Below are 23,059 nucleotides of genomic sequence, written 5' to 3' on the forward strand. Positions count from 1 at the left end.
TCTCCTTCCCTCCCCCTGCCTGGGCCTGCTAGGGCCTCTTCCTTTCGTTCATCCCTCAAGACCAGATATGGACTAGACCTTGAGCTCCCCCAGGCATAGTCTGCATCCCTAGAGCACTTAGGCTGATACTGCCCCACTTGCTTTGCTGCCACCACCACCAGCTTTGACTGGCAGCAGATGGTGCCTTGCATGGGCAGATGGCAGGGGCTGCCCTAGGTGGGGCAGGTGTGGGAGAGGGTTGGAGGGTGCCCCACCCCTCCTGTTCAGGGGTCTGTTCAGGGGAGCCAGACCCTTGACCCACCAGCTGATCCTACTCACCCTTGTTTTGTCTGACTGCAGCCTGTCACCTCTTGTTCTCAGCCTGTTCACTCTTGAGTGACAATGACTACGTTCTCATACTCTCCCCTGGAGCCTACTCAGAGCCTCTCCTCTCAGGTCCTGCTTTGCTCCCCTGTTCAGCAAGCACCATTCTGTGGCCTAGGAGGCAGAATCAAACACCAGGGAAGGGCTGGTGGAGGAGACCAGGCCGGATCTGGGGGACAGGGGACCCTCATTGCAGGACCCTGTCCTCAGTATATCCTGTGTACAGAGAGGAGATGGGGGTGTCAGTTTCTGAGGGATATTTTGGCCTGATGCGTTTTATTTTATTTTTTGTCTTTTCTAGGGCCACACCTAGAAAAGGCATATGGAGGTTCCCAGGCTAGGGGTCGAATCAGAGCCACAGCTGCTGGCCTATGCCACAGCCACGGCAATGCCAGATCCGAGCCATGTCTGTGACCTACACCACAGCTCACGGCAACGCCAGATCCTTAACCCACTGAGCGAGGCCAGGGATCCAACCCGCAACCTCATGGTTCCTAGTCAGATTCGTTAACAACTTCGCCACGACAGGAACTCCTTGATGGGTTTTATTTTTAAGCTCTCACAAAATTGTTATCAAACAAGTTATATACGATTGTTGTAGAAAAATGAGAAAATGTGTTCTTGTTCCTAATGGCACCCCTCAGGCTATGTCCCCCAGCCGCCCCCTATACTGGAACACACTCATGGATCTGCAATGTGTATGCTTGTTTTGTGACCCAGGCGTTTCACCTGGCACACTCGGTTCATGTTTACCCTTGTTTGCCCTTGCCCACTGCCCGGGCCTGGATGGGAGCAGATTGCTGCTGTCCTGGAGGAGGTGGCCCACCAGCTCTGGCATGGCCTGGCCTGGCCCCACCTTTTCTTACCTCTGGGCTGCTGGTCTGGTGGGGGCAGGGGTGGAGAGCAGGGAGAGTGAGCTCTCATCCCCTGTGGCTGGGATGCAGCCAAGCCTTTCCCAGGTTTTGAGAACTGAAGTCTGGCCCAAGAGGCTGGGACAGGAGGAAAAGTAGCACTCCAGGGGTCTGTTCCACCCACTGTGTATAGTAGTGAGGGGGTCTCCAAGGACCATCCTGGAGGACGTTGGGTGGATGGATTCGGATCAAGCACAGGGAACCTGTCTCCTGGTGCCCTCACCCCTCTTCTTTTTTGGAGGGGGGGTAGGTTTAGGGTCACTCCAGCAGCACATGGAGGTTCCCAGGCTAGGGGTCTAATCGGAGCTACAGCTGCCAGCCTACACCATAGCCATAGCAACATAGGATCCGAGCTGTGTCAGCGACCTGCATCACAGCTCACAGCAGCACCAGATCCTTAACTCACTGAGCCAGGGATCAAACCCGCAACCTCATGGTTCCTAGTTGGATTTGTTTCCGCTGGGCCATGGCCATGATGGGACTCCTCACCCCTCTTCTTGTGTTCTCTGTCCTCATGGGCATGTCTGTGTGTGTTGCTCCTGGCATTTCTCTGTCTCTGTCTCTTGCCCTTCATCTCTTCTTCCTAAAAGACATACCAGAAGGAAGGTGGACTGCAATGTCAAATCTTTCTACCACTTACTCGCTGTCTGATCTTGGGCAAGTCACTTAGCCTCTCTGAGCCTGTTTTTTCACCAGTAAAATACTCACCTCCCGGACCTACACAGGGATAAAGTAAGCTAATGCCATTGCAAGGTTGGTCTGGTGTGTGTGGGCCTCACAAGGATGATCTTTCTTATAAGTGAGGGCACTGGTTCATACCCAGGCCCTTTGACTCCAAGTCCAGAGCTCTCTTCTTCACAGGGCTACCTCTGCTATGGGCTAGAGAAGCACGAGAGGAGAGGAGAGACTAGGAGCCCACAGGCAATCAGGAAAAGCCCAGCTGGCCCCAGCTGGCTCTCGGGAGCTGGTCCCCATGGAGGCCTGTGTGAAGTCCAGCCCCGGCACCTCCATGACCCTGGAGAGTTGTGATGAGATCGAGTCAGTGGCCTTCCTTTGGGGCCTCTGGGCCTGAGCCAATTTGCATGGGGGCTAAAAATAGTTGGCCCACCTTGCTTTTGTGCTATCACTTTACCCTCTAGCCTTCCCACCAGTGTTCAGATGTTCTGCCAGGTAGGTGGGCGACTCTGGCCCTGCTGTGCAGGAGGGGCCTAATGTGCAGGGGCCCAAGACCTCTCTCAGGGTCCCATGGTGATGGAAGAAGTTGCTGGCTCACGGTGTTCCTCTCCCTCTGGGGGTCAGGGCAGTGCAGTAGGGGTGGAGGAGGTGGTAGAACCTGGCCAGGGCCCATGCTTTAGTTTTAGTCCTAGGTATTTGTGGTTAAGTGACCTAACCCTGGGGTTATTGCCAGCTAGCCCCGGAGTAGCCCATGGGTCCTCTTCCTCATGGTACTGCTGCCTGGCTGTGCAGGTTTGGGACCAGGACTGGGGCCTGCTGTGGTTGTGGTTTTCCCTCAGGTGGCTTCTAACTAACTGTGAGCAGCAGCTGCTCCAAGTGTGGCTGAGGAGCTAGAGGGCAGGCTGATGACCTTGTCTGCGCCGGACAGCCCCTGGTAGTCTCATGGACAGCTCCTGAGGGGTGACCTGGAGCATGTGGGCCACCTGGACGGGGCCCCGAGGGGAGGCGGGGAGGAAGAGCTGGCTGATGGTGTTGGGCGCACCTGCTGCTCCAGGATGAGCGGCTCTGTTCCTGGAGACTTGGTTTCCCTATCTGAGAAGTGTGGTCAGTTATCAGGACTGTCTTCCCAGGCTGTTGGGAGCATGGAGTGGATGTGGTGAGGATGTGAGTGTACTTTGTAAACTGTGAAGGGAGGTGCACGGGTGAAAAGGAGGGTGCTGTTAGCAAGAAGGGGTGATAGCAGTAAGAGGATAGCCTGAAGCCTGTGGCATTGATGTTGGCTCCCGTCCTACACAAGTTCTCATCGTGACAACTCTGTGCCAAGAGACTGTTCCTTATCTGGAAGATGGGGTGACTGAGTCTCAGGCCAAGTGACCCATAGAGTCCCACAGCCAAGGCAGTGTGGGTGTCAGAGTCCTACACCATCATTTTGCCACCAGGGACTGCCCTGACCCCCTCTTCCCTAGGAGCCCAGCCCTATGCAGCATAACTGCTACTCCTTTGTCCCTGCTCACCGGACCACTCAGCCCGTGAGATACTCAGGAAGTTCATCATCACAACCCCCCCCCCCACACACACACATACCAGGTCTCAAGGTTACCTTACTGGGAAGCATTAGGCTGAGCCATGTCTGCTGTGGTCAGGCCTCAGAATGTGGATGCAGGCAGGTGTGTGTGCTGTATCAGGACCATGCTGATCATTCTGGACCCCCAGGTCAAGCAGGGTGGCAGAAGGGGCTACCTTGGCCTTTGGCCTGAGAGTTTGGGACACTCACTGAGGCTCTTATGCACACTCCCAGCCAGGCCTGTGCGGCTTGCTATCTATCCACTTTAACATTCACTGAGTGGCCACTACCTGCCACCCACCCACGTGTCCTCCTAGGCGCACACATCTCAAGGCTGTGCAGTCATACCTCTCACCCTGCACCCCCTGGCTTACACTCATGCCTACTTGGGCCCACAGAGGAGGCAGCACCAGCTCACGCTGGCTTTCCATCCCTGCCTGCCAAGAGGTCACTGTGGCTGGCCTGGCTGGTCTCAGGCTGAAGGCTTGGGGGCTGGGCTCAGATGTGAGCTCACACACCCTCTCTCACTCCCTCTGAATAGGAGCCAGGCCCTGGCAGGGGACACTGTAGAGTCTTCCCTGCCTGGTCCCTCCCCTCTTGTCTGGCTGCTGGCCTCAGAGGACTGGCTGGGCCATTGGGCTGAGCTGCAGGCTGAGGTCAGTGTTTCCTCTGAGCTCATCTGGTCTGGGAGCTCCCCACAAACCTGGCTGCTGCTCTGGCTGCCATGTGGGGGAGCTGGGGGGAGCTGTCCCAGGACCAGGGTGACTATGGTCTGTGCATACAGACGTGTGTCTGGGTAGAGGTGCGTGTCTGAGTCTGCCTCCGTGCCGGCTTATGTTCAGGACAGAGCAAGTACGTACCTACGTGCATGTATGTGAGTGAGTGTTCCCACAGCCACTGCTGTGGAGCTCCCTCCTGTGGGGTCTAGACCCGGAGCCAGTGTCTGCGTGGGTGTACAAGTGTGCACCTGTGGCACCTGACCCCAAGGGGCTCAGATTCAGAAGAGTCAGACATGCCAGTGTGGGCGGGCATTTCACTGCCCTGGTCCCAGAGGAAGTGGGTGCTTAATTAGTACAATCCCAGCTTTAGGTTCTGATACAACCTCAGGGTTTCAGTTTCCCCACCTGAAAGGGGGCATGATCATCTTGGCCCTACTTGTCTGCCTGGGTAGATATGAGCAAAAAACAAACTTTGAAAACCAAGGAGGGCTGTACAGGGCAGGGTACAGGGAGGAAGGCGTACTGTCCTGCCCATCTTTGCTGGCACTGAGGTGCTGAAGCCCAGCACATAGTAGGTGTCCAGCCATTGGGTATTAAAGGAAGCATTGAATGATTCCCCAAATGAATGACTTGGGAGTCACGGGCTCACATGCCTCCAGAGCCCAGATGGGATTTGGAGAGGAGTGAAAGGGGGCGTCTGGACTGAAGTGGACTGGCAGGGGTGCCCAACAAAGGGGGCAGTGCCAGCCACATATTGCCCAGTGGGTCTGCTGTCACATCTTGCAGTTTTACCAGGGATGCTGCAAATCTTGTCTTACATAAAATGTCTTCATGTTAATGTTGACAACTAGGGCTAGTGCATTTTTAAGCACCATGTGGGCCAGACTCAATGCTGTGAGAGCCCTGGGGGCTGGGGGCATGGATATCTGACTGCGCAGGGCTGCCCCTACTGCCCTGCCTCACGCCTTCTGTCTTACACAGCCCCGCTGCAGGCCTCAACATGGCACCGTTCCTGCGCATCTCCTTCAACTCCTATGAGCTGGGCTCCCTGAAGACCGCGGACGAGGCCAGCCAGCCCTTCTGTGCTGTGAGGATGAAGGAGGCGCTCAGCACTGGTAGGGCTGGAGGCCGGACCCTCCAGTGGGGCTAGGAATTGGGGGCCAGGAGGAGGCAGTATAGGGGGTGGTGCCTTGTTCCCCTGGAACCTCTAAAGGATCCTTCTCTTCCTCATGCTCCTGTCCCTACCCAGCCCAGCTGCTGGTGCAAGATAGCAGAGGCCACCCAGTGCCTGTAGGGCCTTCTGCACAGACTGGAATGGTCTCTGGGACTCAGAGCTTCTAGCTTCTCCTCTATTGGTTATTTTGCCCAACAGCGGGCTCCCTGTGGGAGCTCTGCATGTACCAGGCTCTGCACTGGGCACTGAACCCTCCCTGCTCCAGGGCTGACCTGGCTCTGCCCTCATGGGGCTCACAGTCAGGTAGGTGAAAGAGCCAGACAGTGAATCCTGTGATAGGGAAGCCAGAGGCAGTACCTCCCAGGCTTTGGTCAGGGAGATCTTCCTGGAAGAAGCAATTCCTTCTTGTTTCTGCCTTCACTTGGTGAATCTCTGACCCACCTCTTAAGTCTCAGCCAAGGTGTCCCTTCATCTAGGACACCTTTCCTGACCCTTAGGCTAGGGCAGGCCACCTGACGGTAGCAGGTCTAGAACCACTGACCTTGCCCTCTTCAGTCTCATCACAGCTGTGATTTCATGTTCAGTTGAAGAGTGAACCGGTTCATGTCTCCATACAGGACTGGGATGCTAGGAGGACAGGCACTGGGTTTAACTTTTCTTTCTTACCATGTCCTTGCCTCCAGTACTGTGGCTGGCACGTGGGCGTGCACAGCACTGTTCACCAAATGAATGCCTCAGGGAAGGTGACATCTAAGAGGGGCTGGAGGAAGAGGGAACAGCAGGAGCAAAGGCCCAAGGGGTGGGACCCAGCTGGACCCCCGGGGGGAGCTGCCGGCCTTTCTGTTTCTGGAGATGGGACTGGTGAGGCGAGCACAGCAGGTCGTGAGGGCTGAGGAATGGAGATTTGCTCCCCAGGACACTGGGAAGCCTTGACAGGCCCTCAGGGAGTGAGCAGGCAGATTCCAGAGGGCGGAGGGCTGTGGGAAGTTGGGGGAGGGAGGGACAGAGGGGCCCCAGCCTGACCTTCCTGCCTGGCATGTTGCAGAGCGTGGGAAGACGCTGGTGCAGAAGAAACCCACTATGTATCCTGAGTGGAAGTCCACGTTCGATGCCCACATTTATGAGGGCCGCGTCATCCAGATCGTGCTGATGCGAGCGGCAGAGGAGCCAGTGTCCGAGGTGACAGTGGGCGTGTCAGTGCTGGCCGAGCGCTGCAAGAAGAACAATGGCAAGGCCGAGTTCTGGGTGAGGGGCACAGACACGGTCATGTGAGTGCATGTGTGTGGCCATGGCAAGTAGGCATGGCCTCGGGCACCTGGCTGGTTCCAGCCACGGGTGCAACTCTGCAGCTGAGCCTGGGTTTGAATCCCGGTCCTGTGATTTATCAGATCCTTAGCTTCTCTGAGGCTGTTTCTGAATCTTTAAAAGGGCATTCTAAAAAAACCTACCTCGGGGTCAGTTGTTCCCATTAAATGAGCAGCTGGATGTGAAGGGCTTACTGCAGAACCTGGCACATAAGAGGCACCAAAGAGAGCCCTCCTTGGTATCGCGGCTACTTTTTTTCCCTTTTAATTTGACAAAGGCAGGATGTGCACACAGTAAAACATGGCATGCTGTATGAAAGGGCGGGTCCCGGCCCTAACACCAGGCCCCAAGCCCCCTTCTCAGAGGCCCCCATTGTTCCCAGTTCTGTTTGGAATCTTTGTAGGTATTCCAGGCCCAGGCGGGCATCAGGGAATGCCAGTTGTGATCTTCCACAGCAAGGGGCTGGGGAGGAAGGCTCATGGCCCACTACTCACCTGCTGAAACTGGGATTCTGCACATACATGTGGCCATGTGTTCCTTGTGGCCACAGGATGCCAGCGCAAGCAGAGTATCTCTGCCTCCCTGGGGTCACACGTTGGCTCCTACAGCCAAGATGTTCGCACCAGGAAAGACCCTGTGACCATGGGGGCTCCACTCAGCCTCTAGAAAAATTAGGCAAGGACACCTGCTGTGCTCTCTGTCCACTGCCCCAAGGGACACTATCACTCACCAGACCCTGGTCCTGGGGGAGCTGAGGGTCCTGCCCTCAGAACCAGCCAGTCCTCAGAACCAACCAGACATGCAGAGCCCATGACAGATATAGGACCAGCATGGCTGTGTTGGCATGCCTGTGTCTGTGTGTCCGCATGTGCAGGAAGATGAGGTGCCTCCGTTCTAAGAAGGGGGCAGCCGGGGTTGGGGGTGGGGAGTTTCCCTTCCCACTCTGTTCCTGAGACCATGTGGCCAAGCTGGGTGTGGGCTGGATCCTTTCACTTCCCCAAATGTAATAATACCCCTGGGTGAGGGGTGGGGGCGGGGCTCAGGGGTGGGGCCCTGCCCACTCTGGGCAGACAGGTGTCTGGCTAGGCCACCAGGAATCCCTGGGCCTTGAGGGACCAACCATGGGGGCGGGTTCTGAGTCTGGCTTGGCCCAGGCCCGCCCTCATTGACTCCCCCACCCTCACCCCTGCAGCTGGACCTGCAACCCCAGGCCAAGGTGTTGATGTCTGTGCAGTATTTCCTGGAAGACATAGGTAAGCCCCTCCCAGCTGCACTGGGGACAGAGGTTCAGAGGCCAGAGCCAGAACAGAGGTTTAGGGAAGCAGTCCCCGTTGGGGGTATGTCCAGGGCTGCCCTGGGCAGGACTGCAGGGGTGTGGCCCCACCTGGAGGCTGGAGTTGACTTCGCTGCTCCCTTGTCCCCAGATTGCAAGCAGTCTATGCGGGGTGAAGACGAGGCCAAGTTCCCAACAATGAACCGCCGTGGAGCCATCAAACAGGCCAAAATCCACTACATCAAGAACCACGAGTTTATCGCCACCTTCTTTGGGCAGCCCACCTTCTGCTCTGTGTGCAGAGACTTTGTTTGGTGAGGCTGGCTGTGCCCACTAAGGCAGGGCGGGGGAGGGAGAGGCCCTAGCCCCAGTGTTTCCCCGCACTCACCCTGCCTGGGCACTTGCCTTTCAGGGGTCTCAACAAGCAAGGCTACAAGTGCAGGCGTAAGTGTCTCTGCAGCCCGGTTTGTACGCACCTGTGTGTGCACATGTGTGCCTCCCAGTGCCTGCATGCATTCTCAGAAAGCCTGTGTCCCTGTGTTGCGGCAGTGTGTCTGGAAGAAGCCCCTGTAGGCCTACATGTTTGCATGGGAGGTTTTCCATGTTGGGGTGCATGTGTGTCCGGAGGCTGTGTCAGTGAGTGCTGGAGCTGACCTGTCTCTTCCCAGTGCTTCCCATTCAGTGATGTTATTCTGGCGGCCTGAAATATGCCCTGGTGGAGTATGTGCTCGGCAGTCCATCAGCATGACACATCAAGGCTTTTTCCCCCCGGAGAGGCTGTTAGGCCTTTGCCAGCACACCCCTGGCTGCACATGTGCTTCTGTATAGAGGTGTATGTATCTGGGTACACATGTGTGAGGTGTGTGTGTGTGCATGAGGTGGTGTGGGCCGGTGGCAATGAGCTCCGGCTCTGGAGCCAGCCTGCCTGGGTTTGAATCCCAGTCCTACCACTCCCTAGGTGTAGGGCCCTAGGCAAAGTTGCTTAACCTCTCTGGGCCTCAGTTACCTCATCTATAGAATAGGGATGACAGAGTTGTTGTGAAGTTCAAATGGGCTAAAATACATAGAGCTGTATTTTAAGTGTGGCTGTGCATGGTAAGCGCTCTGTGTAGGAAGCCTTGTCATTATCACACATGCCGTGTGTGTGTCCAGGTGTCTTGGTGTTGGGGTGCATCTGTCTGTGTGTGCATGTTTGGGTGAGAGAGCTTAGGAGATCCTTGCTGTCCTGGGCCACAAACAGGGCTCCCTAGCCTCTAGTCTTCTCCATGGCATACCCTCCCGCCTCTCACTTCTGCCCCCACCCCTGCTCACAAGGACTCCCTGAGCCTTCTGTAATCTCTGAGACCCCCAGATTGGCCTGTCCTCCCTGCCACAGGCTCCTCCCTCAGGAACTGGCGGGAGGAGGGAAAAATCAAGCTCCAGGTCCAGCCTCTGTGGGGTGAGGGTGTGGGCAGTCGGGAGAACGGTGGCTTTGTGTAGAGGGCTGGACTGGGCCGGCAGGCGCCAGCTCACAGACTCTGCCCCTCCTGGGCCTTCCCGTCCTCCTCCTGGGCCTGTGCCTCCTCAAGAATGCAATGCTGCCATCCACAAGAAATGCATCGACAAGATCATCGGCCGGTGTACGGGAACTGCGGCCAACAGCCGGGACACCATAGTGAGACCGGGCCCAGGGGAGGGCGGGAGGGATTCGGGCTCTCCCACCCCTTGTCTGTGGGGTCACCCTCCCCAGTTTTCTTCATCCTTCCTTCCCCTGGCTTGGCCCCTGGAACCCCCAGATGCCCCAGTCCCCATGGAACCCTCTTGGACATCTTGCCATGCAGGCGGTTGGGTAGGGGAGGGTTAGGGGGTGAGGAAGAGACTGGAGCTGACACGTGAGCCTTGACCTGTGACTCCCCGCCTCCCTGCACCCCTAGTTTCAGAAAGAACGTTTCAACATCGACATGCCACACCGGTTCAAGGTTTATAACTACATGAGCCCCACCTTCTGTGACCACTGTGGCAGCCTGCTCTGGGGGCTGGTGAAGCAGGGATTAAAGTGTGAAGGTGCGTGCCACCCAGGGCTGGGGTGGGGGTGGGAAGGAGGGCCCACCTGGACCCTGGAAACAGTGACTAGCTAAGGATGGCTTTGTCCCCTGGCCCGGGGATCTCACATGGGTGAGGCCTTGTGGCCCCTCCCCACTAGCCTGACTCTACCATTTACCTGCTCCTGCTGTGTGACTCTTGGAAGGTGACCTGACTACTCTGAGCTCCATGTCCTCAAGTAGAAAACAGGGGTTAGCATGGAATAGGCCCGGGAGAGTCACTGAGGGGCAAGCGGGCAGAAGGGGCTTGGCCAAGGCCTATGTCACATCAGCTCAGCAAATGCTCCTTGTGGGCCCTCCCCAACCCCAGGCTTCACTGAAACGAGACCTCTGGAGGAAAAGTGACTTGTCTAGATTGTCCCAGACATTCTCTTCTTTTTCTTTAAATAATGAGGGATTCAAGATGCTTATGATGGCTTCGGATGCATTTTTTTCTAAAGGCAGGAAACCCAGCAGACACTGCCAAAAGCCCTCCTCTCTCCTGCTTTCTCCTCCCTCCCTCCCTGCCCTTGGCAGGGCCTGGGGCAAGGGGCACAGTTCTCTTGGAGCCTGCTGGCTGCCCATCTGTCCCTGCCTGGCGGGAACGCTAATGGCCCTGCTTCTCCACTACCCCAGATTGTGGCATGAACGTGCACCATAAGTGCCAGATGAAGGTGGCCAACCTCTGTGGCATCAACCAGAAGCTCTTGGCAGAAGCCTTGAACCAAGTCACCCAGGTAGGCAGGCAGTGTGGGAACCCTGGACAGAGGGTGATGGGGTTGGGGGCAGTCAGGTCAGGGCTCACACCCACTCCTGGGGAACTGCAGTGAGGGTCATTTCTACCTAAGAACCCCCACTTCTGGAAGATCCAGTTAGAGGGTGGGGGCCTTTTTCTCCTAAGAAATTAGTTTTTCAAGCAGTTCTTTTCTTGTGGGTGAACCCAGAGAACCAGAAGGTTGGAACTTGGAACTAAAAACCTTTCTGTATTATGCTTTGTGTGTGTGTGTGTGTTTGGATATGGCTGGGGCTTGAGGGATACCACAAAGCTTTAAAATTCTGGAATCTATCACAAGTGAAGGGGAAGAACAAGTGAAAGCTACACAAAAATCTGCTGAGTAAGTGGTTGGGAAGGTGGAGTTCAATTTCCAGACCGATGAGGAGTCCCTGTGCTAGAAGTGTGTGTGTGTGTGTGTGTGTGTGTGTGTGTGTGTGTGTGCGCACATTTGCACCACCCGTGAGTCCCAGACTCTGCTCTTGTTGTCCCCATTGGTATTGAAGGTGGAGTTAAGGATGGTTGGGTGGGGTCCTCTGTCTGGGCTGGGGGTTCTGACCATGGTCTGACCCTCTACCCCCTCTTCCAGAGACCTGTCCGAAAGTCAGAGTCGGAGGTTGCAGAGACGGTTGGGATCTATCAGAATTTCGAGAAGAAGCCAGGAGTCTCTGGAGATGATGTCTCAGGTGAAGCTGTGCCCACACCTTCCAGGAAAGCCCCTGCTTCTGATGTGGCACGCGTCCCAGTTTCCCTGCACAGTCCAGGGAGAACTGAGAGGAGGCCCACCCCGTGGGGAAGGGACACAGCAGGGGAGACCCCCTTCTTGGGTCCCAGGGCAGAAACCTGAGACTCAGTCGCCATCTCCAGCAGGCACTGGGACCTATGGCAAGATCTGGGAGAGCAGCACCAAGTGCAGCATTGACAACTTCATCTTCATCAAGGTCCTGGGCAAAGGCAGCTTCGGGAAGGTGAGGGGCCCCACATCCCTGGGGCAGGCAGCCCAAGGGACCCTGGCCCAGGAGTCCAGGAGCACCTGCCTCCCACCCTCCCTGGCTGCTCCTGGTTAGGTGAGGTGTGCGGGCCTGGCCCTCCCCTGCTCAGTGCCCCTGCCCATCCGTCAGGTGCTGCTTGCAGAGCTGAAGGGCAAGAAGGAATTCTTCGCCATCAAGGCCCTCAAGAAGGACGTGGTTCTGATCGATGATGACGTGGAGTGCACCATGGTAGAGAAGCGGGTGCTGGCGCTCGCCGGGGAGAATCCCTTTCTCACCCACCTCTTTTGCACCTTCCAGACCAAGGTACCCGTCCATCCCAGGGTCATTGCCCCTGGAACACAGCCCCCTTGAGCGGCTCAGGTCAGGGCCTTGTCTCCCACTGAGACATATCAAGGCAGGGCCCAGGCTTCCTTCTCAGACCACTTTGAGGCAGGGCTGTGTCCCTCTCCTCATTCTGCCCAGGACAGAGTTGTGCCTTGCTCCCTCTGGGGCTTGCCCCCTGTGGCCCTCAGTGAGGGAGCATCCGGCCAGTTTCTGTGCCTCCACTCACCATGCTCCCCCCGCAGGACCACCTGTTCTTCGTGATGGAGTTCCTCAACGGGGGGGACCTGATGTACCACATCCAGGACAAAGGCCGTTTCGAGCTCTACCGTGCCACGTACGCCAGGCCCTGTGGGGAGAAGAACTGTCTGCCTTCCATTCCTTCTTCCCTCCCCCTGGAGAAGCTAGCCTGCACTAGGGCTGGAGTTGGAGAGATTTGGGGTGGCCAGGGCCTTTTCCTCCCTCCTTGTGGGAAGCCAAGGGTGGTGGGTAAGCTGTGGCTGGGAACACAGCCCTTGCCGTGCAGGTCCAGTCCCCACATTGGGCCGAAGCCGGCGCAGCCTCTCAGATGGTGATCCTGCACGATGCAGGACCCTGGGGTGTGGCCCCCAGACTACCATGCACCTCTAAACTGTGTGCATATGCACATATGCATAGCTTTATAAATTCATACGCTCGCAGGACAGACAGCTGTCTCATTTGGAGCTTTTCTCTTCATAATTTTCTTTCCTGCCTTGGCTGCCAGTCCCTACTTGCCTGATACAAGATGTACTTGATCAAGCCTAGGTTGTCCGTGCAATTATTTGCAGCATTTCCTGCCCTGGGGGGTGGGGACAAGGACCCAGGGAGAAGCAGTGGCTGCTCACAGAAATCTCAGAACACGTGTGTGTCTCTCTCTCATCCAGGTTTTATGCGGCTGAGATAATCTGTGGGCTACAGTTTCTACACCAGAAAGGGATCATTTACAGGTGTGGGGGTTGGAAGTGGGGGGTGTTTAGGAGGGGAGCCCCCCCACCCCTTCATGTCCTCTGAAATGCTCTGAGTGGGGCCCAGTCCAGATATGGCCCCATCTCTGCTTGCAGTCAGTCTTTAGTTGGGTATTTGCCTAAGCCACCTACTCCATTGCTAGAATTCCTTGCGGCCCCTTAGCTGAGGCTGGCACAACCCCATGGACTGGGAATTCCTTGCCCATACCCTATGGCTTTGGCCCATACTGACTGGTATATTGTGTCTCCCTCCCTTGGAGCTGTTGGTCCCTGTCTAAAGCCCCATCCGAACATTCTGAGCATCCACAGATAGGGACTGTTTCCTTAAGTTCTCACCCCATAAACCACAGTCCCATCCTGCTGTGGATTAATATGTACCCATCAAAAAGGCCGAGGCCGACATGTGTACTGGTGGTTGATGATGCCAAGGTGTATTGTCAAGTGGAGAACCAATCCATGGGATGGTGTGTATTGGATATTAGGGTTCAGGCTTTAAAAGGTGGTGTGAGACACACATTGTAATGTGCTGTCCGTACCTGGACTCTCTCAGGAGGGCCTGGTGAGTGAGGTTGGTGGAAGATGGGCCTTGGGCTGTTTGTCTTTTCTGGTACCTGTTACCATGTGCCTAAGTTATCCACTGAAACAACTAACTACGTAAAATAGACCGGCCCCCTGCCTCTGTGGATTAGACAAACCTGAGCCCAGACACTTCCCCAGCTGACCACATGGGTGACCCTGGGCCAGTGACACATCACATCTCTGAGCCTCATTTTGGGCTTCAGAGTGTTTCCCCACAGTAGGCGGTTCACAGGAAGCACCTGTTTTTAGTACCTGTTTCCTTTTCTCTTCCTCATCCCCTTGTCCCCATGGGGCGATAAGGTCCTAGGTTTGCAGGGCTGACAGTGGGGACATGGGAGGAGGCTGCAGGGAGGATGGGAACTGGTCTCTGATGACCCCCTTTCCTGTCCCCTCCCCTCAGGGACCTCAAGCTGGACAACGTGATGCTGGACCGGGATGGCCACATCAAGATTGCTGACTTCGGCATGTGCAAGGAGAACATGCTGGGGGACAAACAGGCCAGCACCTTCTGCGGCACTCCTGACTACATCGCCCCAGAGGTGGGCGGCACCCTCTCCCCCCAGCCCCGTCCCACACCTTATCTCCACAGGGTGGGGGCAGCAACGTCCAAGCCACAGCTGGGACACTGAAGAGGCCAGCTGGGGCTCGTGCTCTGGGCCCCCCAACTCTGACACCCCCTCTGCCCCAGATCCTACAGGGCCTGAAGTACTCATTCTCTGTGGACTGGTGGTCCTTCGGAGTCCTTCTCTATGAAATGCTCATCGGTCAGTCCCCCTTCCACGGTGATGATGAGGACGAACTCTTCGAGTCCATCCGTGTGGACTCACCGTATTATCCCCGCTGGATCACTAGGGAGTCCAAGGACATCCTGGAGAAGGTGGGAGGCCCTGGGCAGGGCTGGCTGGGGCAGGGTTTGGCAGACACCAGGCTGTGGGAATGTGTCAGGGATGGCAGCCTCACTGATGCTCTGGTCCTAACACACTGAGTGGATCACTCTCTGCCACGTTCTCAGGACCTCCCGTTTGGGTTCCCTGCACTGAATCAGTCTGGCATGTGATTATGGGCTTGGGAGTGAGGAGACAGATGGACCTAAGGCCAAACGCTAAGTTTGTCTCCTTGTCTGTAAAACGAGACTAGGAGAGAACCTGTCTCAGTGTTTCGGTGAAAAAGAAAAAAAAAAACCATAAATGTGGATGCTCAGGTGGATGCTCAGGTCTATGCCCAGCAGATAGTAAACACCCAATAAATGGCCACTGCTTTTACTCACAAGTCCTACCAGCTGAGAGTCCTGGCAGCCCCAGTCCTCGCCCTGTTTCTCCAGCAGACCTAGGAATGCAGAGGCCAGAGAGGACCCCTCAGCCTCAGAGGCCCCGGGCCATGGCACCAGGCTGGGCCAGACCAGCCTGGGAACCCCTGGGCCTGCTTGGGGGTTTTCTGAGGCTCTGATTTCCTACAGCCCTTAAGTGCTAACCAGGGCCCCTGCTGGGTTGCAGCTGCTTGAACGAGACACAGGCAAGAGGCTGGGAGTGACAGGGAACATCAGAACCCACCCCTTCTTCAAGACCATCAACTGGACTCTGCTGGAGAAACGTGCAGTGGAGCCACCCTTCAAGCCCAAAGTGGTACGTGATCCCACTCTGGTGGGGGCCGCCTCCTTGGTGTTGCCCACCCCCACAGCCTTCCAGGGTGGGTGCCTCCTCTCTTGCCCTGTCTCTCTCCTGCATCTTTCACATGCCTTCCTCCTGTCCTTTCTCGTAGCAAACCTGGCTTCCCCTGAGTCACAGCCTTTACCCTTGCATTCTCACCCTCTCTTCTCACTCAGTCATTCAACGAACACTGGGGGCTGTGGATTCAGCCACCCTTTAATATACATTCTTTAGCACCCACTGTATGCAAGGAACTGTGCTTTGGGAATCACAGTTAAGGCTTGCCTCCACCCATCCATCTTCCAATAAGCATTATAAGTGCTGAGTGCCTTCTGGATACAGACCACTGTGCAAGGCTGCACAGCAAAGTGGGACATCCCATTTCTAGAGCTGGAAGAGCTCCAGCAGCTCAGAGAGATAAGAAATCTGCACCCTAATGGTCATTTATGATAAATGGCAGTGATATAAGAGATGTCCACACACAATCAGTTGCCCTTGAGAGGGTCTGTCAGCAGGAGCCCAAGATGCAGAGATGGGGTTGGGTCTGAGAGGAAGTAGGATGTATGGGAGGCGTTCCGGGTAGAGGAGGGGTGGTGTGCACAAAGGCCTAGGATCTAGAGGCTGCCAAGGAGCCAGCAGGAGAGCAGAGGCTGGTTGGACTTCCCAAAAGTCGGACTCCGTGGCCCTTGTCTCATCACAGGTCCTCCTTCCTCCCCCTTTCCTCTCCTTTGCTTCCCCTCTTCCATCAGGATTTGTTGTTTCCACTGAGCAGCCCGTAAAAGGTGCCCCCATATTTGTGTCTTGAGGCTGCAGAGCTCTCCACTCCAAGGATCAAACTTGGGTGCCTCCTGCACTGGGCATGTTGCTCCCAGGACAGACTGGCTGTGGGAAAATCCCATAGCCTGCTTTGTCTCTCACTTTTGATAGAAAGGAGGATAGATTTAAACAACAAAGGCAGGTGTGTTGGTCAGCATCCTCTGTCTCTGGGAAGTGGTGGGGCCTGTGATGAGCTGGCCAAGGGGGTTCTAGCACCAAGAGTGGATGCACTTGACAGGAAATGGGACCTAGGCTGCTCTGCTCTGCCAGTTTTCAAAAGAAGCTAGAAATCTGGATTTTTATGTCAAATGGCCCAGTTTAAAAATAATGGCTCGGAATTTCTGTTGTGGCTAGGTGGGTTAAGAATCTGACTGAAGTTCCCGTCGTGGTGCAGTGGTTAACGAATCCGACTAGGAACCATGAAGTTGCGGGTTCGATCCCTTGCCTTGCTTAGTGGGTTAAGGATCCAGTGTTGCCGTGAGCTGTGGTGTGGGTTGCAGACGCAGCTTGGAGCCCCCATTGCTGTGGCTCTGGCTTAGGTCGGTGGCTACAGCTCCAATTGGACCCCTAGCCTGGGAACCTCCTCATGCTGCAGGAGCAGCCCTAGAAAAGGCAAAAAGAAAAAGAATCTGACTACTATCCATAGGGATGTGGGTTCAATCCCTGGCCTCACTCAGTGGGAATCACAGTCAAGGCTCCTGGTATTGCCATGAGCTGTGGCCTAGGTCACAGACACAGCTCGGATCCTGCATTGCTGTGACTGTGGCTGGCAGCTACAGCTCCCACTGGCCCCTGGCCCGGGGAACTTTCACATGCCACAGGTGTGGCCATTAGGAAAAAAGAGGCTCAAATGCCATTAAAACCCACAGCTAATCACAGTGGTTGTACCTGCAGCTCAGTTTCGTCTGAGGTCCACCAGCTTTCTTTCACCCTTTCATTGTACCCTCAGAAGCAGAGAATTGGCTAACTTCCTGCGAAAAGCCTAATAGTAAATATTTTAAGCTGGAGTTCCCATTGTGGAGCAGCGGGAACGAATCCAACTAGGAACCATGAGGTTGCAGGTTCGATCCCTGGCCTTGCTCAGTGGGTTAAGGATCCGGTGTTGCTGTGAGCTGTGGTGTAGATTGCAGACATGGCTCGGATCTGGCATTGCTATGGCTGTGGCATAGGCCGGCAGCTACAGCTCCGATTAGACCCCTGGCCTGGGAACCTCCAATGCCGCATGTGTGGCCCTAAAAAGGCAAATATATATATTTTGGGCTTTGCAAGCCAGATAGTCTCAAAGCAGCTGTAGATGCTACGTCAATGAGTGGGTGTGGTTGTGTGCTAATAAAACTTTATTTATGGACACTGAGATTTGAATTTCATTTGATTTTCATGTGGCATGAAATGTTATTCTCTTTTTTATTTTTTTCCCTAAACATTTAAAAATGCAAAAGCCAATCTTAGCTTGTGGGTCCTGCACAAACAGGTGGTGGATGGGGCTTGGCCAGGACTGTCGTCTGCCAGAGCCTGGCTTGGAGGGATGCCCACCTGGCCTCCTCCAGGTCAGACCCCCACTGCTTGCATCCCTCAGACCCTGGGGAAACAGCAGCCAACTTTACAAGGGAGACTTCTTTTTCAGTTTTCAATAAGGACAGCTCTGATTTGGCCCAGTCCATCAGGGGTTCAGTTTCCAGGGGTGGGTCTCCGAAACTTTGGGAACCTCCAAAAGGTCATCCCTTGAGTCCTGCTTATGTACCCCTGCCCTCTGCTTGCAGAGGTCCCCTGGAGACTACAGCAACTTCGACCAGGAGTTCCTGAATGAGAAGCCACGTCTCTCCTTCAGCGACAAGAATCTCATCGACTCCATGGACCAAACAGCATTTGCTGGCTTCTCCTTCCTGAACCCCAAATTCGAGAGGCTCCTGGAAAATTGAGGTTCCCAGACATGCGCCACCCCTACCCCTACCCCAGCCAGGGAGCTTTGGGTCAGCCAGCTCCTTCTGCCAACCCAGCCCAGCAGAACAGCCTGGGCCCCCCACTTCATCAGCACCTGCCCACCTCCCGCCACGATAAGCAACAGTGTGATTGTCGTGATTTCTGCTGCTGCCCGCCTTCTTCGTCCCCCATAAGGGACTTCAGCTCCTGTCTGGCTGGGCCTCTACGGTACTTCCTCTGTGAATTGTGTGTGAATTTGCTTTTCCTCTGTCCTCAGAGGGAAACTGTAAATCCTGTGTTTCATTACTTGAATGTAGTTATCTATGGAAAAAAATATATTATATATATATATATATATACATACACACACACACACGCACACACACACGCACACATATATATAAAATAGGCTGTATATATTGCTCATTGGAGAAAAAACGTGGGGACTGGTGATATTGTTGATCTTTTAAAATATACATATTATATATACTATGTGCTCTCCCCCCTGCCCCCCGCCAAAAAAAAAAAAAAAAAAAGGGAGCACAAGCTGTTCGAACCAGTAGGTTCTTTTATTTGTGTGTCTAAATAAACAACTGGTATCGATGGTATCGACCTGGCTGTAGGGACGTGTGTGTCCCAGGAAGTTGGTGGCCTCCGCTCCTACTTCTGGCAGCCGTTGTCTTGGAAGCTAACAGCTGTTGGTTGCAAATGCAGACCCCTGGGCTTTCATGCAAATGTGTTTGTATTTATGGATTTCCTCTGGCTCCAGGGCCTTAGGCCTAAAGCAGAAAACTTTTCTGGGTGGCTGAGGGAGCCCCATATGTTTCTGTGGGGTGATGGGAGGAGGCAGGACCAGCTGCCGAGAGTCCGTCTCAGAAGAGTGAGGGGCCCGGTGTGGAAGAGGGGAGCAGTCAAAGGCCTGGCCGGAAGACACAGACTAAGACACCACAGCCGAGGTCGGCCCAGGCTGGGGAGGAAGGAAATATAGCTCAGGCTTCAGGCAGATCTAGATTCATATTGCAAAGTAGCCAAAAAATGTGGCTTTTAAGATGTCGGTTAATCATTTGAAACCTCCTTTTCCTCATCTGCAAAATGGGGACAGGGCATGGCAGCACTCCAGTTAACTTCACATCTCATATTTATATCTCCTCCCTTGCTGCCAAGGAGTCTGTATTTGAGTTCTAGAATCTATTTCTCAGGAGCCCTTTCCTACCTGGGGACAGGGAGGGGAGCAGAGTAGGAGAAAAAAGTGAGACAAGGCCGAGTGTCTGGGTTGAGGTTGAGAGCCTTGCTCCAGTGTGTGGAGCAGTGAGGAAGCTAGCTGTTGGTTGCCCATGTCCCCCGAGCGTAGGTAGCTCTCTGTCCCCAGCACCTAAGTGTCCTGCTCTTGGCTTCCCGTTTCTGCCTCTGTCTCTCCCCAGGCACCAGCCTCAAGCAGGGCCCGCCCTCCAGCCCGGGTGGTGGGGAAGGTGCCCCCAGCACCAGATTTGTTGGCTGTTGCAGCCAAGCAGCTGACTTCCAGCAAGTTCATTTTTCTGGGCTGAGGTACAAGTTTCCACAGCTGGAGAGGAGCCGGATGAGGTGGGGCTGGTGCTGGCCAGGGTAGGGGGCTGCGGGGGTGGAGGGGCCAAACCGTCCCTGGAGAAACCAAGCATCACCTTCCCCTCCTCCTGCTATCTTCTTGGGAAACACTGGAATCCCTGCTGTGTCCATCAGTTGAAAACCCCATAAGTGGGGCTTTGTCCCTGTGGGCTCACAGTCAGGTGGGGGAGAGATGGTGTGATGCTGGGGGTGTGGGAGCCTGAGGAGGAGCCTGGGGACCCCTGGCCCCTACCTCTGCTGCAACAGGCACAGGCCCCAGAAGCCCCCCGGGCTGTCCAGAGTGGGTTTAGAACCAAAGTATGGTTGGTGTCTAGTTCCAAACCTCATGCTATCTATCGTCCTGCAGCTCCAAGGCAGAGCCATGCACCCAGAGCCCCTGTTTCCTCCCTTGTGGAGTTGGGAGTAAAGTTTTCCAGCCAGAGGCGGTGGAGGGTGGCAGGAAGAACACAGTGTCTAGAATCGGGAGCCTGGAGTGTGAATTCCACTCTGTCACCCACGCTTTGCAACCTCCATGAGTTTCTTCCTTGGACCTCAGTTCCCTCATCTATAAAACAGGACCATTACCCTCTGCTGCCTCGTGGAGCACCTGGAAGACCCTCAGGGACTGATGCTGGGCACCCCATGGTGCAGGGCAAAGCCTGGGGGATGAGAAAGCAGCTGCTAGTGTTGCTGTCAAACAGTCTAGGAGGCTGTGCAATTCCAGGCCTGTTTCCAGAGTTGGGGAGGTGCCAGTCCTGACTGGTGGCCCCGGAAATGCCTCTCGTGGCTGGGCCCAGAGCCACGCTTTCTGGGTGTCTGGAAGCAGGCAGACAGCCCTCCACCTGCCAACTAGGTGAGCAGGCAGAGCAGCAAGCATGGCCCCCACCTGAAATGTGTACCAGGCCCCATGCTCAGGGCCAAGCAGGCTAACACACATAGAGGCAGGAGGGTCTCGGGGGCAGGAGCAGGGCTCTGCTCTCAGATGCCCCTGGTTTCAAACCCTATATGTCCCTAGATGGGTGACCTCAGTGAGTGACAACCTCCTGGAGCTCCAGTTGCCTCTACTGTAAAATGGGGAAGCAGGCAGACCTCATTTTATTTTGCTTCACTTTACTGCATTTTGCAGATATCACAGTCTTTACAAATTGAAGGTTTGGCAACTCTGTGTGGAGCAAGTCTGTTGGCGCTATTTCTCCATCAGCATTAGCTCACTTTGTGTTTCTGTGTCACGTTTTAGTGATTGTCTCAATATCTCAAAATTTTAAATTGTTATACCTGTTGTGACAGTGATCTCTGATGTTACTCTTGTAATTGCTTTGCGGCACCACAAACTGTGCCATAGACAGCAAACTTAATTGATAAATATTGTGTGTGTTCTGACTGCTCCACTGACCAGCTGGTTCCCCATCTCTCGCCCTCCTCAGCCTCCCTGTCACTTGAGACACAACGATCTTGAATTGAGGCCAATTACTAACCTTTCAGTGGCTTCTAAATGTTTAAATGAAAGGAAGAGTCATGTGTCCCTTTAAATCCAAAGCTAGAAATGATTAAGCTTGGTGAGGAAGGCATGTCGCAAGCTGAGACAGGCTGAAAGCTGGGCCTCTTGGGCCAGTTAGCCAAGTTGAAAATGTAAAGGAAAAGTTAGTGATGAAACTAAAAGTGATAATCCTGTGAACAATGATACAAATGATAAGAAAGAGAAACAGCCTTATTACTGATATGGAGACAGTTTGAGTAGTCTGGAAAAGACAAACCAACCACAGCATTCCTCTAGGCCAAAGCTTATACCAGAGCAAAGCCCTATCTCTTCAAATTTTGTGACAGCTGAGAGGTGAGGAAGCTGCCGAAGGAAAGCTTGAAGCTAGCAGGTTGGTTCATGCTGTTTAAGGAAAGAAAGCGTCTCCATAAAATAAGAGTGCAAGGTGAAGCAGCAAGAGCTGATGTAGAAGCTGCAGCAAGTCATCCAGAAGATCTAGCCGAAGGTGGCTACACTCAACACCAGATTTTCAATGTAGACAAAACAGCCTCTTGGAAGGAAATGCCACCTAGGGCTTTCATGGTGAGAGAGGAGAAGTTAACACCTGGCTTCAAAGCTTCAAGGGACAGGCTGACTAATTGTCCTTTGAAGGGGCTAATGCAGCTGGTGAGCTTAAGCTGAGGCCAATGCTCATTTACCACTACAAAAATCCTACAGCCCTTAAGAATGATGCTAAATTGACTCTGCATGTGCTCTAGAAATGGAACAACAAAGCCTGGATGATGGCACATCTGTTGACAACATGGTTTACTGAATATTTTAAAGCCCACTGTTGAGACCTACTGCTCAAAAAAAGATTCTTTTCAAAATGATACTGCTTATTGGCAATGCACCCAGTCGCCCAGGAGCTCTGATGGAAATGTATGAGATTAATGTTTTTGTGCTGACGCAACATCCATTCTCCAGTCCATGGACCAAGGGGTAATTGTGACTTTTAAGAATTATTATTTAAGAAATACATTTCGGAGTTCTCTTGTGGTGCAATGGGCTAAGGATCTGGTGATGTCACTGCAGCAGCTTGGGTTGCTGCTCTGGCGCAAGTTCCATCCCTGGCCTGGGAACTTCCACATGCCATGGACATGGCTGAAAGAAAGAAAGAAAGAAAAAAGAGAAAAGAAATACATTCCATAATGATATAGCTGCCACAGATAGTGATTCCTTTGGTGAATCTGAAAACTGAAAACCTGGGGAAGATTCTGCATTCTAGATGCCATTAGGAAGATTTTGATTCACGGGAAGATGGCAAAATATCAATATTAACAGGAGTTTGAAAGAAGTTGATTCCAACCCTCATGGATGACTTTGAGGGGCTCAAGACTTCAGTGGAGGAAGTAACTGCAGAGGTGGAAACAGCAAGAGAACTAGAAGTGGACCCTGAAGATGTAACTGAATTGCTGGCAATGTCATGATAAAACTTACAACAAAAGGAGGAGTTGCTTCTTATGAATGAACAAAGAAAGTGGTTCCTTGAGATGGGATCTACTTCTGGTGAAGATGCTATGAGGATTGTTGAAATGACAACAAAGATTTAGAATATTACATACATTTAGTTGATAAAGAAGAAGTGGCAGGCCTTGAGAGGATTGACTCCAATTTTGAAAGAAGTTCCACTCTGGGTAAAATGCTATCAAACAGCAAGCAGGACATGCTATAGAGAAATCATTTGTGAAAAGAAGAGTCATTTGATAAGGCAAACTTCATTGTTTTCTTTAAGAAATTACCACAGCTTCCTCAATCTTCAAGCAACCACCACTCTTATCAGTCAGCAGCCATCAACGTCAAGGCAAGACCCTCCACCAGCAAAGAGATAACTTGCTGAAGGTTCAGATGATGATTAGCATTTTTAGCAACAAAGTTTTTTTTAT

General features: G+C 53.9%; 1 protein-coding gene across 10 annotated transcripts in view; it reads left to right on the forward strand.

The window, feature by feature from the left end:
- The window catches only part of PRKCD (protein kinase C delta), a 32,411-nt gene extending 11,482 nt beyond the window's left edge, over positions 1-20,929 (forward strand). For 6 of the 10 annotated variants that reach the window (XM_021068961.1, XM_021068963.1, XM_021068964.1 and 3 more), the window contains 17 exons: positions 5,214-5,347; positions 6,452-6,651; positions 7,904-7,964; positions 8,136-8,298; positions 8,397-8,428; positions 9,553-9,638; positions 9,898-10,027; positions 10,681-10,781; positions 11,406-11,502; positions 11,687-11,784; positions 11,938-12,111; positions 12,375-12,466; positions 13,035-13,097; positions 14,095-14,233; positions 14,383-14,571; positions 15,188-15,316; positions 17,917-20,929. In XM_021068961.1, the coding sequence (XP_020924620.1) occupies positions 5,233-5,347; positions 6,452-6,651; positions 7,904-7,964; positions 8,136-8,298; positions 8,397-8,428; positions 9,553-9,638; positions 9,898-10,027; positions 10,681-10,781; positions 11,406-11,502; positions 11,687-11,784; positions 11,938-12,111; positions 12,375-12,466; positions 13,035-13,097; positions 14,095-14,233; positions 14,383-14,571; positions 15,188-15,316; positions 17,917-18,075 (2,028 nt within the window). In that variant the 5' untranslated portion in view covers positions 5,214-5,232 and the 3' untranslated portion in view covers positions 18,076-20,929. Of the gene's footprint in view, positions 1-5,213; positions 5,348-6,451; positions 6,652-7,903; positions 7,965-8,135; positions 8,299-8,396; positions 8,429-9,552; positions 9,639-9,897; positions 10,028-10,680; positions 10,782-11,405; positions 11,503-11,683; positions 11,785-11,937; positions 12,112-12,374; positions 12,467-13,034; positions 13,098-14,094; positions 14,234-14,382; positions 14,572-15,187; positions 15,317-17,916 lie in introns of all 10 variants that reach the window. The other 4 variants (XM_021068958.1, XM_021068959.1, XM_021068960.1 and 1 more) reach the window with 1 other exon arrangement.

This window comes from Sus scrofa, chromosome 13 (assembly GCF_000003025.6).
Source record: "Sus scrofa isolate TJ Tabasco breed Duroc chromosome 13, Sscrofa11.1, whole genome shotgun sequence".
Classification (NCBI taxonomy): Eukaryota; Metazoa; Chordata; class Mammalia; order Artiodactyla; family Suidae; genus Sus; species Sus scrofa.